Genomic DNA, 16,219 nt, shown 5'->3' with positions numbered 1-16,219 from the left:
AGATGCTGCAGGACGTCCGCATGTCACGGCGGGACCCAGGCCGGGGCCAGGACAGGGGACCCTCCTCCAGAACGGAGAGCCCACCAGGACACAACACTTACTTCATGCTTAGGAGGGTCCGGTGGGACATCAGAAGGCGCGCTGGCAGACGCAGGGCTTTTAGGCTCCTCCTCCTGGGCGTTCTTCTTCTGAGCGCTGAGGGATCGCTTACGGGCGGACTCCGGTCTCTCTTTGCTTCCTCCGCGTTTCTTGCTTCCAGATTTACCGCCCTTGGCATTTCTTTTCTCCTGTTTGAGACGTTCATCTTCCTTCAGTCGATCTTGTTCTTCTTTCCAGGCCTGGAGATGAACTTTACTTAGAGGGGCACTCCAGCCTACAAAATGACCACCTATCCACTGGATATGGGATCCTATAAGATCCATGTGGGATCCAATTCTGCCCCCGCCCAGCTCCAGAAAGGAGACTATGTTCCTCCTTGTAGCATTTGGTGTTGCAGATCCGGCAATAAATGATCATTTTTGGAAAACCTTGTGGAGGTCTCATGCCTCACCTTCAGGGACTCCTCCCGTATGAATGGGTTCTGGGCGGCCTCCGGGGCCATTCCTTCTCCTCGGCTTCCTCTCCTGGATCCACTGCCCTTTGGACCTGCGGAAAGGACAAGTTTCTGAACTGTGTAACACTATTTTGTGTCATCATCACTAGGGGTGTAAGTGATGAGGTCATCAGCGATATCACATATAATGGAGGAGCTCACAGGACCGTCAATGACGTCATCACTATGAAGTCATCAGTGATTTCACATGTTATGGAGGAACTCATAGGACGGTCACCGATGAGATCACCACTAGTGGTGGACGCCACTGTGTGCCATGAACTCTACTTGCAGTTACGTTATGAGTTACATATTCCATTCTGATGTCACCGGTGCCATCTACAGTGATTGTCCAAGCTGTGATGTCATCTGCGTGATGTCGTCAGTAACATTCTTTATTGTTGCTGTAATCAAGGTATGTGATGTCACTGATTGTAGCAGTGTGATGTCATCAGTAGCATCATATACTGTCACTGTTCTCATTAGGATGTTAGTGATGTCACTGAATGCAGCAGTGTGATGTCATCAGTAGCATCATATACTGTGACTGTTCTCATTAGGATGTCAGTGATGTCACTGAATGCAGCACTGTGATGTCATCAGTAGCATCATATACTGTGACTGTTCTCATTAGGATGTCAGTGATGTCACTGAATGCAGCACTGTGATGTCATCAGTAGCATCAAATACTGTGACTGTTCTCATTAGGATGTCAGTGATGTCACTGAATGCAGCAGTGTGATGTCATCAGTAGCATCAAATACTGTGACTGTTCTCATTAGGATGTCAGTGATGTCACTGAATGCAGCAGTGTGATGTCATCAGTAGCATCATATACTGTGACTGTTCTCATTAGGATGTCAGTGATGTCACTGAATGCAGCAGTGTGATGTCATCAGTAGCATCATATACTGTGACTGTTCTCATTAGGATGTCAGTGATGTCACTGAATGCAGCAGTGTGATGTCATCAGTAGCATCATATACTGTGACTGTTCTCATTAGGATGTTAGTGATATCACTGAATGCAGCAGTGTGATGTCATCAGTAGCATCAAATACTGTGACTGTTCTCATTAGGATGTCAGTGATGTCACTGAATGTAGCAGTGTGATGTCATCAGTAGCATCATATACTGTGACTGTTCTCATTAGGATGTCAGTGATGTCACTGAATGCAGCACTGTGATGTCATCAGTAGCATCAAATACTGTGACTGTTCTCATTAGGATGTCAGTGATGTCACTGAATGTAGCACTGTGATGTCATCAGTAGCATCATATACTGTGACTGTTCTCATTAGGATGTCAGTGATGTCACTGATTGTAGCAGTGTGATGTCATCAGTAGCATCATATACTGTCACTGTTCTCATTAGGATGTTAGTGATGTCACTGAATGCAGCAGTGTGATGTCATCAGTAGCATCATATACTGTGACTGTTCTCATTAGGATGTCAGTGATGTCACTGAATGCAGCAGTGTGATGTCATCAGTAGCATCATATACTGTGATTGTTCTCATTAGGATGTCAGTGATGTCACTGATTGTAGCAGTGTGATGTCATCAGTAGCATCATATACTGTCACTGTTCTCATTAGGATGTTAGTGATGTCACTGAATGCAGCACTGTGATGTCATCAGTAGCATCATATACTGTGACTGTTCTCATTAGGATGTCAGTGATGTCACTGATTGTAGCAGTGTGATGTCATCAGTAGCATCATATACTGTCACTGTTCTCATTAGGATGTTAGTGATGTCACTGAATGCAGCAGTGTGATGTCATCAGTAGCATCATATACTGTCACTGTTCTCATTAGGATGTTAGTGATGTCACTGAATGCAGCACTGTGATGTCATCAGTAGCATCATATACTGTCACTGTTCTCATTAGGATGTTAGTGATGTCACTGAATGTAGCACTGTGATGTCATCAGTAGCATCATATACTGTCACTGTTCTCATTAGGATGTTAGTGATGTCACTGAATGCAGCACTGTGATGTCATCAGTAGCATCATATACTGTGACTGTTCTCATTAGGATGTCAGTGATGTCACTGAATGCAGCAGTGTGATGTCATCAGTAGCATCATATACTGTGACTGTTCTCATTAGGATGTCAGTGATGTCACTGAATGCAGCAGTGTGATGTCATCAGTAGCATCATATACTGTGACTGTTCTCATTAGGATGTCAGTGATGTCACTGAATGCAGCAGTGTGATGTCATCAGTAGCATCATATACTGTGACTGTTCTCATTAGGATGTCAGTGATGTCACTGAATGCAGCACTGTGATGTCATCAGTAGCATCATATACTGTGACTGTTCTCATTAGGATGTCAGTGATGTCACTGAATGTAGCACTGTGATGTCATCAGTAGCATCATATACTGTGACTGTTCTCATTAGGATGTCAGTGATGTCACTGAATGCAGCAGTGTGATGTCATCAGTAGCATCATATACTGTGACTGTTTTCATTAGGATGTCAGTGATGTCACTGAATGCAGCACTGTGATGTCATCAGTAGCATCATATACTGTGACTGTTCTCATTAAGATGTCAGTGATGTCACTGAATGCAGCACTGTGATGTCATCAGTAGCATCAAATACTGTGACTGTTCTCATTAGGATGTCAGTGATGTCACTGAATGTAGCACTGTGATGTCATCAGTAGCATCATATACTGTGACTGTTCTCATTAGGATGTCAGTGATGTCACTGAATGTAGCACTGTGATGTCATCAGTAGTATCATATACTGTGACTGTTCTCATTAAGATGTCAGTGATGTCACTGAATGCAGCACTGTGATGTCATCAGTAGCATCATATACTGTGACTGTTTTCATTAGGATGTCAGTGATGTCACTGAAAGCAGCACTGTGATGTCATCAGTAGCATCATATACTGTGACTGTTCTCATTAGGATGTCAGTGATGTCACTGAATGTAGCACTGTGATGTCATCAGTAGCATCAAATACTGTGACTGTTCTCATTAGGATGTCAGTGATGTCACTGAATGTAGCAGTGTGATGTCATCAGTAGCATCATATACTGTGACTGTTTTCATTAGGATGTCAGTGATGTCACTGAAAGCAGCACTGTGATGTCATCAGTAGCATCAAATACTGTGACTGTTCTCATTAGGATGTCAGTGATGTCACTGAATGTAGCACTGTGATGTCATCAGTAGCATCATATACTGTGACTGTTTTCATTAGGATGTCAGTGATGTCACTGAATGTAGCACTGTGATGTCATCAGTAGCATCATATACTGTGACTGTTCTCATTAGGATGTCAGTGATGTCACTGAATGCAGCACTGTGATGTCATCAGTAGCATCATATACTGTGACTGTTTTCATTAGGATGTCAGTGATGTCACTGAATGCAGCACTGTGATGTCATCAGTAGCATCATATACTGTGACTGTTCTCATTAGGATGTCAGTGATGTCACTGAATGCAGCACTGTGATGTCATCAGTAGCATCATATACTGTGACTGTTCTCATTAGGATGTCAGTGATGTCACTGAATGCAGCAGTGTGATGTCATCAGTAGCATCAAATACTGTGACTGTTCTCATTAAGATGTCAGTGATGTCACTGAATGCAGCACTGTGATGTCATCAGTAGCATCATATACTGTGACTGTTCTCATTAGGATGTCAGTGATGTCACTGAATGTAGCACTGTGATGTCATCAGTAGCATCATATACTGTGACTGTTCTCATTAGGATGTCAGTGATGTCACTGAATGTAGCAGTGTGATGTCATCAGTAGCATCATATACTGTGACTGTTCTCATTAGGATGTCAGTGATGTCACTGAATGTAGCACTGTGATGTCATCAGTAGCATTGTCGGGGTAAAAGAGAATATATATATATATTTGTAACTTTTATACTTTTGTAACTTTTATACGCTTTTTTGCTAATGTACTAACCACCATTTTGTGTCATATAACAATAAGCTTTCCTTGCTACGTAATACTCAAATCGAAATTTAAACTAAAACAGTTCCAGTGTTGCCAAGACTTATTTCAGAGAAACGAAACAAGATTATAAGCTGACGGCTGCAATATCTGCCCAGAGACTGAGATAAGGAGATGTGGACCAATCAGGAGTGGCCAGACACTGGACTTTCATGGCTTACCCCGCCCCGGACAACCCCTATCCCCTCCCCATTATGTAGTGTATTTAGATTTGTGTATGTAAAAAATAAACTCAGAACATTGCTGAGGACGTTGTCTGTAGTAGCCTTCTGAGCATGCTCTGAGCTTGAACCAGATTGTTGTCTGACTCATTCTTTGAATGGTTGACCCATGCTCATAGTTTGAATTTGGAGTGACTGGAGGACGAGTGGAATGTCATCACGACCCCCACAAATGGCGCCCAACGTGGGGCGTGGCTAGCGGTACGCCGCCCTCCCGGACCCATATTGCTGATTTCCCTGGTGGTGACCGCGGTGGCTGAATTTGAGGCCTGATCAACCTCCATCGAACACGGTAAGTTGAGATGTATTTTATATGTCTCACTTGCCTGTGTGTCAGCCGCAGCGGTTCCTGTTGGGTTGTCAGGTTGGATCTGGGTGGGTGACCGGTCGAGTGGTGAGACCTTGGGCGTCCCGCACCACGTCCTGAACCAGCAAGTGTTAAAACGAGTGACGTCGCATGCCTGCGCGTGCTCGTGTGCACACTACCTCCTCCTCCCCCGGTCACTGTACTTTTCTTAGATAGCTGCCTCCCGTAACTGATAGTCGAAGTTTCAAAGCATTCCTGAATTGTAGTGTAAAGGAGGTGTTGTGCTGTCAGAATCTGTGACGAATTGAGGAGTGCTCTTCGTCTAACACAGAGACTGCTGTAAAGTCAAGGTTAGGAAACAGTGTATTGAGGTGTCTCTACACTGTCGGGTGGTACCGTGGTAGGAAAGCAGATAGATTGAGGTGTCTCTCTATCTAAACAGTGTATTGAGGTGTCTCTACACTGTCGGGTGGTGCCGTGGTAGGAAAGGAGATAGATTGAGGTGTCTCTCTATCTCATCAGTGTATCGAGGTGTCTCTACACTGACGGGTGGTGACCTGTAGTCAGGGTGCCGTGGTGAGTCGCACTGTAAAGTCGCCATTCAAGGCTAGGAAAGGAGTTAGATTGAGGTGTCTCTCTATCTCATCAGTGTATTGAGGTGTGCTCTACACTGAGGAATGGCGACCTGTGGACTGCACCAGTGATCTGAGTCGCGACAGATCATTGCATTCTATAAGAAAATGTTGAGTATATTCAAATTTGAAAGATCTCGTAAGTTGTGGAATGCTGCTGTGGGAGTTAAGCCAATTAGTGGAGTTACGGGAAGGCAAGAAGGCAAGAAGAATGTTAGGAATTTGTAGAATATGATAAGCTTATCCAGTACAGGCAGGCTTTAGTCTTCAGTTTGGAAAGAATGTGTTACACAGAAGTTGGGAAAGTTGGGTGAGGATTTTTGCACCAGACTCAAGCACATCTTAGAGTAGATGGTGCAGGGGGGAACAGAGAATGCCGAGCCTTTGTTCGGATACATGAAAGCTGCAGAATGTGATTTGTTATGTGACCCTAAATTGGCCGTAACCCCGTTGATGCCTGTCACTACACCGAGCCCTCAGCCACCACCCTATAATGGCGCCGACGCTAAATCATCGGAAGGATGGATGTGTCGTATGTGCTGACAGCAGAACCCGAAGTTCTGCTGTGTCTGTGGGGGGGGGGCCGCCCATGGCACGATGCCCAGCCTGCCCCCAAGAACAATCCCACCCCCACTCCCCCCTCCTCCCTCCAACGGCCATCTTGCTACACCTCTTACTTGTTGTGGGAGGCCCGGAAAGCCCCAATCCGGCCTATATCCACTACTAGATCCGTCCGGTGCATATTACCAGCCACCAGCACAGGTGGAAAAGCCCGCAGTCCCAGAGCACCCATCTGAAACTAATGTGACACCCTCTGCTCCAGTCCACGATGCTGAGACGCTTCCCCTGTTTCCTATGGGAGTCACCCACAACCCTGGGGATATCCTCCTCAACCCCCCAGAATTTCAGGCCAGACTGCTCTCCCTCCGCCAACATACTGTTACTCAAGACGATATGGAGCCAGATGAGGGATGGGCTCAAGATACTCCAGCCCCCCCCTCCTTTACCCCATACGTCTCCTATGGCATCCTCCACCCCACATCCATTACCCGTACTCCGGCCCTTGCTCCAAGCAACTGCTGAAAGAGCACCACCCCTCAGCCCCTCAGAAGTCTGGGACCCCTGCCGCTCCCGGAATCTAGTAGACCCATCAGGACGCCCTGTCACTCTGTCAATAGGCTATGGTGACATCCTTACACATCGGGTGGGGGCCATAGTCAACCCTGCAAACACCTGTATGAGCCATGTTGGAGGATTGGCTCGCAAAATTTCCCTTGCTGCTGGTTCTACTCTGGCTGCAGAATGCCAGGCTCACTTAGCCGAAAACGGAGAGCTTTCAAAAGGCCATGGTTTCCACAAAAGCAGGACCCCTTAGTACGTATGAATCCGGCCTAGAATACATGAAACAGTTAAAGGCCTGGGCTCAGGATCGCTTGTCAGATCAAGCTGGGTCTGTACAAGATGTTCAACAAGACCCTGATGAATCTGTGGAAAGATATGCTGCAAAACTCAGCATGCATTTTGAGGATCTTGGATACAGTCCTCACGTCAAGACGCAGGCCGCCCTGTTGGTTCAGGCCCTGGTAAATGGCCTACAAGACGCCCTCAGAGATGAAGTCCTGAGAGTACGGCCCGAGATTCGTTCTTCTTCTTTCAACAACGCGGTGGATATCGTTAAAGCTTTCCAAAAATCAATGCTAAAAATGGAAAAGGATACTAAGCCAAAGAAGAAAACCGCTCCGGGAGAGCCTCCAAGATACCGGTTGGTTCAGGATCTCAGAGCCGTCAATGCAGCTACCATTTTAGAAACTCCAGTGGTACCCAACCCAAACACCCTTTTGTCTCAGGTGCCTCCAACGGCCACCTTGTTTACGGTGTTAGATCTGGCCAACGCCTTCTTCAGTATACCCTTACATGAAGATTCGTGGTTTCTTTCTGCCTTCACCTTTCAAGGAGCACAGCTTACATGGACCAGGACTCCGCAAAGAGCCCAGAACTCTCCTAACCAATTCACTCATTCTATGAAGTCTATTCTGGAGCCATGGGTTCAAGAGAACCCTCAGGTCACCCTTCTACAGTATGTGGATGATCTTTTACTCTGTGGCACTGAAGAAAATTTGCCAGAGATGTCAGCATCCCTTCTCTGGTTTCTTCACTCAGCTAACTGTAAAGTCTCGAAAGGCAAAGTCCAATGGTGTCTGCCCAAGGTCATTTTCCTCGGACATTGTATATCACAAGGTACTAGACATCTGACTGAAGAAAGGAAACAAGCCATCATGGATATCACTTTCCCAACCACCTACTCCGCTATGCAGACTTTCCTTGGCCTCATCATTTACTGCAGGCAATGGATCCCTGATGCCTCAAAGCTCATGCAATCTCTGTACGACTGTCTCAAGGATGAAGGCTCAGTTTGGCTTCATGCTGAAGATCCACGTGTTTCTCATCAACACAGACTATGTTTTGACCGCCTTAAACAGGCTGTTGTCTCTGCCCCGGCCTTGGGCTTACCAGACTATACTCAGCCATTTCACCTTTTTGTCTCGGAATCGGAAGGTCATGCCTCTGGAGTTCTAGCACAACGCTATGATCATAAGTATCGGCCTTTGGGCTACTACTCAGCCCGCCTGGACCCTGTCGCCCGAACTGCCCCCCCCGTGCCTTAAGGCGTTCCACGCTGCTCACATCCTCCTTGACAAGTCAGCTGACCAGATGTCTGACTATCAATCCTGCCACTTTGCTTCCACCTTCTAGGGGGGAAGGTGAAGAGGGTGAAGGTCCATTGGTGGAACCTCATGATTGTATAAAAATTTTGCAGGAAGAGACTTCTGCTCCAGAGAATATGGTGGCACATCCGCTCGCAGACCCTGCCTTGCACCTATGGACTGATGGATCCCGTTTCGCAGACCCTCAAGGGAAGTTCCACACGGGATATGCTGTCACAACGGACCTAACAGTCCTCAAGGCTGAAGCTCTACCACCATACATGTCTGCACAAGAGGCTGAACTTGTGGCTCTCACAGAGGCCTGCCACCTGGCAGCAGGAACAAAGGCGAATATGTATATACCGATTCCAGGTATGGACATGGAATTTGCAATGATTCTGGACTCTTGTGGAAGTCTAGAGGATTCATCACAGCTGCAGGTACACCAGTGAAACATGTCTCATGGATTAAGGCCCTAATGAAGGCCCTGGAACTACCCATTCAGGTTGCTGTTATCAAGGTCAAGGCTCATGGAAGACTAGAATCCAGAGAAGCCAGGGGCAACCACCTAGCTGACCAAGCAGCCAAGACTGCAGCAGTGGAGAATGTGTCATCAAAGTGGCAGGAAAAGGAAGAAGAGATGGGAGAGACTCTGCAAACCGTAGCTGTGGCGCTCACTAGAGCAAGAGCCAAGGAACAGCCAGCGGAAGACCATACAAGTCCAGCGGAGACACGAGTGGAATCCAGGGGGGTCAGGATGCCTAAAGAAAAATTGTGTGAGGAACAAAGGAAGACCCCCCACTGAAGAAGTCAAGCAATGGAAAGCGGCAGGAGCCGTGCTGGCAGGTCGCAAAGATTCAAAGGTCAACTCGACTTTTTACCAAGTGGATGGGAAGCCTTGCTTGCCTAGACGCATGTACTCAGCTGCGGCAGCATGGGCTCACGGGCCTACACACAGAGGAAAGAATCAAGCCTTGGCATGTATCAAGAAACTGTACTTTGCACCCGGAATCTCTTCCACTGTGACTGCGTACTCAAAATCCTGCTCTGTCTGCGCTACCTGCAACCCAATGTGTACGGCACGGGTCCCTCTCCAACACCTGGCTAAACCAGACTACCCTTGGCAGAGAATACAAGTCGACCATATCCAAATGCCTAAAGCAGGAAAATAGGAGTACGTTTTGGTAGCCGTGGATATGTTCTCAGCCTGGCCCGAGGCCTACCCGGTTGTCAACATGACTGCTAAAGTCACAGCCAAGAAACTGATCACCGAAATTGCCTGCAGATTTGGAGTTCCCCAAGTCATAGAATCGGATCAAGGACCAGCTTTCACAGCAAATATCTACGAAGAACTCTGGAACATGTTGGGAACAGATTTGGGCCTCCACACTCCATACCATCCTGCCAGTTCAGGCAAAGTGGAGAGAATGAATTCCACACTCAAGACCCAGCTCTTGAAAATGACCCAAGATCATCCCCTCCCCTGGCCCGACCTACTCCCCATAGTATTGTATCATATCACACACACTCCTCAGGCCAAACATGGGCTGACTCCCTATAAAATTTTGTTTGGGACCCCACCCAAGATAGGAGAGATTAGGCCCCAAGAGTTGTCTGAAACACATGATAGAGTGGTAAAATTTGTGATTGTTTTGTCTAGAGAATTGACTAACACCCGCTCTCCAGTATCTGCTTCTCTCCCAGAATCTACAGGTGATGCAGTACATGATTTCATCCCAGGCGATCTAGTGTATGTGAAGAAGTTTGTCCGGAAAGACTGTCTCCAGCGGCGGTTCGAGGGACCGTACACTGTGCTTCTCACCACCCCGACGGCTCTGAAGCTTGAGGGCAAGAGCACCTGGATTCACGCCTCCCACTGCAAGAGAGACAGAACGAGTCTATAAAAGATGACTACCTTCTTCTATATCCTTTCCATATGCTTACTGTCTGTCCCAGGGTGGACAGCTACCACGCAGGGGTAGATACCTCCTTCTTCTCAGGTTGGTTGGGAGGGCTCAAGGGATTTCTCCAACAAGTTTGTCTAGTAATGGGAGGCCTACTAGTATTGGGCCTGGTGGTCCTGTGCTGCATAGTCCCCTTATATAGAGAAATACACTTCTTTGAACAAGCCTGACCAGACCCCCTCATGATAAAGTTCAATTGAAAGATTCAGTTTAGGATCAGTTGGGAGAACTCCATGTGTCATTCAGGATAGGGCTCGATTGTCTGGGGGCGTCCCATAAGGGGGCAGCTTCTAAGATGATTGGGTGAAGAAATCCACCTCCCCTCTCCCCACACATGGACAGTCTCAAAGGCCCCGAAGCAAAGGAAAGCTTAGTGTTTAGGGGGGAATGTCGGGGTAAAAGAGAATATATATATATATTTGTAACTTTTATACTTTTGTAACTTTTATACGCTTTTTTGCTAATGTACTAACCACCATTTTGTGTCATATAACAATAAGCTTTCCTTGCTACGTAATACTCAAATCGAAATTTAAACTAAAACAGTTCCAGTGTTGCCAAGACTTATTTCAGAGAAACGAAACAAGATTATAAGCTGACGGCTGCAATATCTGCCCAGAGACTGAGATAAGGAGATGTGGACCAATCAGGAGTGGCCAGACACTGGACTTTCATGGCTTACCCCGCCCCGGACAACCCCTATCCCCTCCCCATTATGTAGTGTATTTAGATTTGTGTATGTAAAAAATAAACTCAGAACATTGCTGAGGACGTTGTCTGTAGTAGCCTTCTGAGCATGCTCTGAGCTTGAACCAGATTGTTGTCTGACTCATTCTTTGAATGGTTGACCCATACTCATAGTTTGAATTTGGAGTGACTGGAGGACGAGTGGAATGTCATCACGACCCCCACAGCATCATATACTGTTACTGTTTTCATTAGGATGTCAGTGATGTCACTGAATGCAGCAGTGTGATGTCATCAGTAGCATCATATACTGTGACTGTTCTCATTAGGATGTCAGTGATGTCACTGAATGCAGCAGTGTGATGTCATCAGTAGCATCATATACTGTGACTGTTCTCATTAGGATGTCAGTGATGTCACTGAATGCAGCAGTGTGATGTCATCAGTAGCATCATATACTGTGACTGTTCTCATTAGGATGTCAGTGATGTCACTGAATGCAGCAGTGTGATGTCATCAGTAGCATCATATACTGTGACTGTTCTAATTAGGATGTCAGTGATGTCACTGAATGCAGCACTGTGATGTCATCAGTAGCATCATATACTGTGACTGTTCTCATTAGGATGTCAGTGATGTCACTGAATGCAGCAGTGTGATGTCATCAGTAGCATCATATACTGTGACTGTTCTCATTAGGATGTCAGTGATGTCACTGAATGCAGCACTGTGATGTCATCAGTAGCATCATATACTGTGACTGTTCTCATTAGGATGTCAGTGATGTCACTGAATGTAGCAGTGTGATGTCATCAGTAGCATCATATACTGTGACTGTACTCATTAGGATGTCAGTGATGTCACTGAATGCAGCAGTGTGATGTCATCAGTAGCATCATATACTGTGACTGTACTCATTAGGATGTCAGTGATGTCACTGAATGCAGCACTGTGATGTCATCAGTAGCATCATATACTGTGACTGTTCTCATTAGGATGTCAGTGATGTCACTGAATGTAGCAGTGTGATGTCATCAGTAGCATCATATACTGTGACTGTTCTCATTAGGATGTCAGTGATGTCACTGAATGTAGCACTGTGATGTCATCAGTAGCATCATATACTGTGACTGTTCTCATTAGGATGTCAGTGATGTCACTGAATGTAGCAGTGTGATGTCATCAGTAGCATCATATACTGTGACTGTTCTCATTAGGATGTCAGTGATGTCACTGAATGCAGCAGTGTGATGTCATCAGTAGCATCAAATACTGTGACTGTTTTCATTAGGATGTCAGTGATGTCACTGAATGTAGCACTGTGATGTCATCAGTAGCATCATATACTGTGACTGTTCTCATTAGGATGTCAGTGATGTCACTGAATGTAGCACTGTGATGTCATCAGTAGCATCATATACTGTGACTGTTCTCATTAGGATGTCAGTGATGTCACTGAATGCAGCAGTGTGATGTCATCAGTAGCATCATATACTGTGACTGTTCTCATTAGGATGTCAGTGATGTCACTGAATGCAGCACTGTGATGTCATCAGTAGCATCATATACTGTCACTGTACTCATTAGGATGTCAGTGATGTCACTGAATGCAGCAGTGTGATGTCATCAGTAGTATCATATACTGTGACTGTACTCATTAGGATGTCAGTGATGTCACTGAATGTAGCACTGTGATGTCATCAGTAGCATCATATACTGTGACTGTACTCATTAGGATGTCAGTGATGTCACTGAATGTAGCACTGTGATGTCATCAGTAGCATCATATACTGTGACTGTTCTCATTAGGATGTCAGTGATGTCACTGAATGCAGCAGTGTGATGTCATCAGTAGTATCATATACTGTGACTGTTCTCATTAGGATGTCAGTGATGTCACTGAATGTAGCACTGTGATGTCATCAGTAGCATCATATACTGTGACTGTTCTCATTAGGATGTCAGTGATATCACTGAATGCAGCACTGTGATGTCATCAGTAGCATCATATACTGTGACTGTTCTCATTAGGGTGTCAGTGATGTCACTGAATGTAGCACTGTGATGTCATCAGTAGCATCATATACTGTGACTGTTCTCATTAGGATGTCAGTGATGTCACTGAATGCAGCACTGTGATGTCATCAGTAGCATCATATACTGTGACTGTTCTCATTAGGATGTCAGTGATGTCACTGAATGTAGCACTGTGATGTCATCAGTAGCATCATATACTGTGACTGTTCTAATTAGGATGTCTGTGATGTCACTGAATGCAGCACTGTGATGTCATCAGTAGCATCATATACTGTGACTGTTCTCATTAGGATGTCAGTGATGTCACTGAATGTAGCAGTGTGATGTCATCAGTAGCATCATATACTGTGACTGTTCTCATTAAGATGTCAGTGATGTCACTGAATGCAGCACTGTGATGTCATCAGTAGCATCATATACTGTGACTGTTCTCATTAGGATGTCAGTGATGTCACTGAATGCAGCAGTGTGATGTCATCAGTAGCATCAAATACTGTGACTGTTCTCATTAAGATGTCAGTGATGTCACTGAATGCAGCACTGTGATGTCATCAGTAGCATCATATACTGTGACTGTTCTCATTAGGATGTCAGTGATGTCACTGAATGTAGCACTGTGATGTCATCAGTAGCATCATATACTGTGACTGTTCTCATTAGGATGTCAGTGATGTCACTGAATGTAGCACTGTGATGTCATCAGTAGCATCATCTGCTGTGACTGTTCTCATTAGGATGTCAGTGATGTCACTGAATGTAGCACTGTGATGTCATCAGTAGCATCATATACTGTGACTGTTCTCATTAGGATGTCAGTGATGTCACTGAATGCAGCAGTGTGATGTCATCAGTAGCATCATAAACTGTGACTGTTCTCATTAGGATGTCAGTGATATCACTGAATGCAGCACTGTGATGTCATCAGTAGCATCATAAACTGTGACTGTTCTCATTAGGATGTCAGTGATGTCACTGAATGTAGCAGTGTGATGTCATCAGTAGCATCATATACTGTGACTGTTCTCATTAGGATGTCAGTGATGTCACTGAATGCAGCACTGTGATGTCATCAGTAGCATCAAATACTGTGACTGTTCTCATTAAGATGTCAGTGATGTCACTGAATGCAGCACTGTGATGTCATCAGTAGCATCATATACTGTGACTGTTCTCATTAGGATGTCAGTGATGTCACTGAATGTAGCACTGTGATGTCATCAGTAGCATCATATACTGTGACTGTTCTCATTAGGATGTCAGTGATGTCACTGAATGTAGCACTGTGATGTCATCAGTAGCATCATATACTGTGACTGTTCTAATTAGGATGTCTGTGATGTCACTGAATGCAGCACTGTGATGTCATCAGTAGCATCATATAGTGTGACTGTTCTGATTAGGATGTCTGTGATGTCACTGAATGCAGCAGTGTGATGTCATCAGTAGCATCATATACTGTGACTGTTCTCATTAGGATGTCAGTGATGTCACTGAATGTAGCAGTGTGATGTCATCAGTAGCATCAAATACTGTGACTGTTCTAATTAGGATGTCTGTGATGTCACTGAATGCAGCAGTGTGATGTCATCAGTAGCATCATATACTGTGACTGTTCTAATTAGGATGTCAGTGATGTCACTGAATGCAGCACTGTGATGTCATCAGTAGCATCATATACTGTGACTGTTCTCAGTAGGATGTCAGTGATGTCACTGAATGTAGCACTGTGATGTCATCAGTAGCATCATACACTGTGACTGTACTCATTAGGATGTCAGTGATGTCACTGAATGTAGCACTGTGATGTCATCAGTAGCATCATATACTGTGACTGTTCTCATTAGGATGTCAGTGATGTCACTGAATGTAGCAGTGTGATGTCATCAGTAGCATCATGTACTGTGACTGTTCTCAGGATGTCAGTGATGTCACTGAATGAGGCAGTGATGTCACTGAATGTAGCACTGTGATGTCATCATTAGCATCATATACTGTGACTATTCTCATTAAGATGTCAGTGATGTCACTGAATGCAGCACTGTGATGTCATCAGTAGCATCATATACTGTGACTGTTCTCATTAGGATGTCAGTGATGTCACTGAATGCAGCACTGTGATGTCATCAGTAGCATCATATACTGTGACTGTTCTTATTAAGATGTCAGTGATGTCACTGAATGTAGCAGTGTGATGTCATCAGTAGCATCATATACTGTGACTGTTCTCATTAGGATGTCAGTGATGTCACTGAATGCAGCACTGTGATGTCATCAGTAGCATCAAATACTGTGACTGTTCTCATTAAGATGTCAGTGATGTCACTGAATGTAGCAGTGTGATGTCATCAGTAGCATCATATACTGTGACTGTTCTCATTAGGATGTCAGTGATGTCACTGAATGCAGCACTGTGATGTCATCAGTAGCATCAAATACTGTGACTGTTCTCATTAAGATGTCAGTGATGTCACTGAATGTAGCAGTGTGATGTCATCAGTAGCATCATATACTGTGACTGTTCTCATTAAGATGTCAGTGAGGTCACTGAATGCAGCACTGTGATGTCATCAGTAGCATCATATACTGTGACTGTTCTCATTAGGATGTCAGTGATGTCACTGAATGCAGCACTGTGATGTCATCAGTAGCATCAAATACTGTGACTGTTCTCATTAAGATGTCAGTGATGTCACTGAATACAATAGTGTGATGTCATCAGTAGCATCATATACTGTGACTGTTCTCATTAGGATGTCAGTGATGTCACTGAATGCAGCAGTGTGATGTCATCAGTAGCATCATATACTGTGACTGTTCTCATTAGGATGTCAGTGATGTCACTGAATGCAGCAGTGTGATGTCATCAGTAGCATCATATACTGTGACTGTTCTCATTAGGATGTCAGTGATGTCACTGAATGCAGCACTGTGATGTCATCAGTAGCATCAAATGCTGTGACTGTTCTCATTAAGATGTCAGTGATGTCACTGAATGCAGCACTGTGATGTCATCAGTAGCATCATATACTGTGACTGTTCTCATTAGGATGTCAGTGATGTCACTGAATGTAGCACT

At 44.9% G+C, this 16,219-nt stretch overlaps 1 protein-coding gene across 1 annotated transcript in view; it reads right to left on the bottom strand.

Moving 5' to 3' along the window:
• The window catches only part of SPAG17 (sperm associated antigen 17), a 531,742-nt gene that overhangs the window by 106,033 nt on the left and 409,490 nt on the right, over positions 1–16,219 (bottom strand). Inside the window, exons 19-20 of the mRNA XM_073668734.1 lie at positions 551–645; positions 102–338 (exon numbers count right to left, since the gene is read on the bottom strand). Coding sequence (XP_073524835.1) covers positions 102–338; positions 551–645 — 332 coding nt within the window. The remainder of the gene's footprint in view (positions 1–101; positions 339–550; positions 646–16,219) is intronic.

Source organism: Phyllobates terribilis, unplaced genomic scaffold (genome assembly GCF_046119375.1).
Source record: "Phyllobates terribilis strain yellow unplaced genomic scaffold, ASM4611937v1 Scaffold_2__4_contigs__length_985480577, whole genome shotgun sequence".
Taxonomy (NCBI): domain Eukaryota; kingdom Metazoa; phylum Chordata; class Amphibia; order Anura; family Dendrobatidae; genus Phyllobates; species Phyllobates terribilis.
Note: the sequence above shows the minus strand (reverse complement) of the source record. Positions and strands in the feature narration are given on the sequence as shown.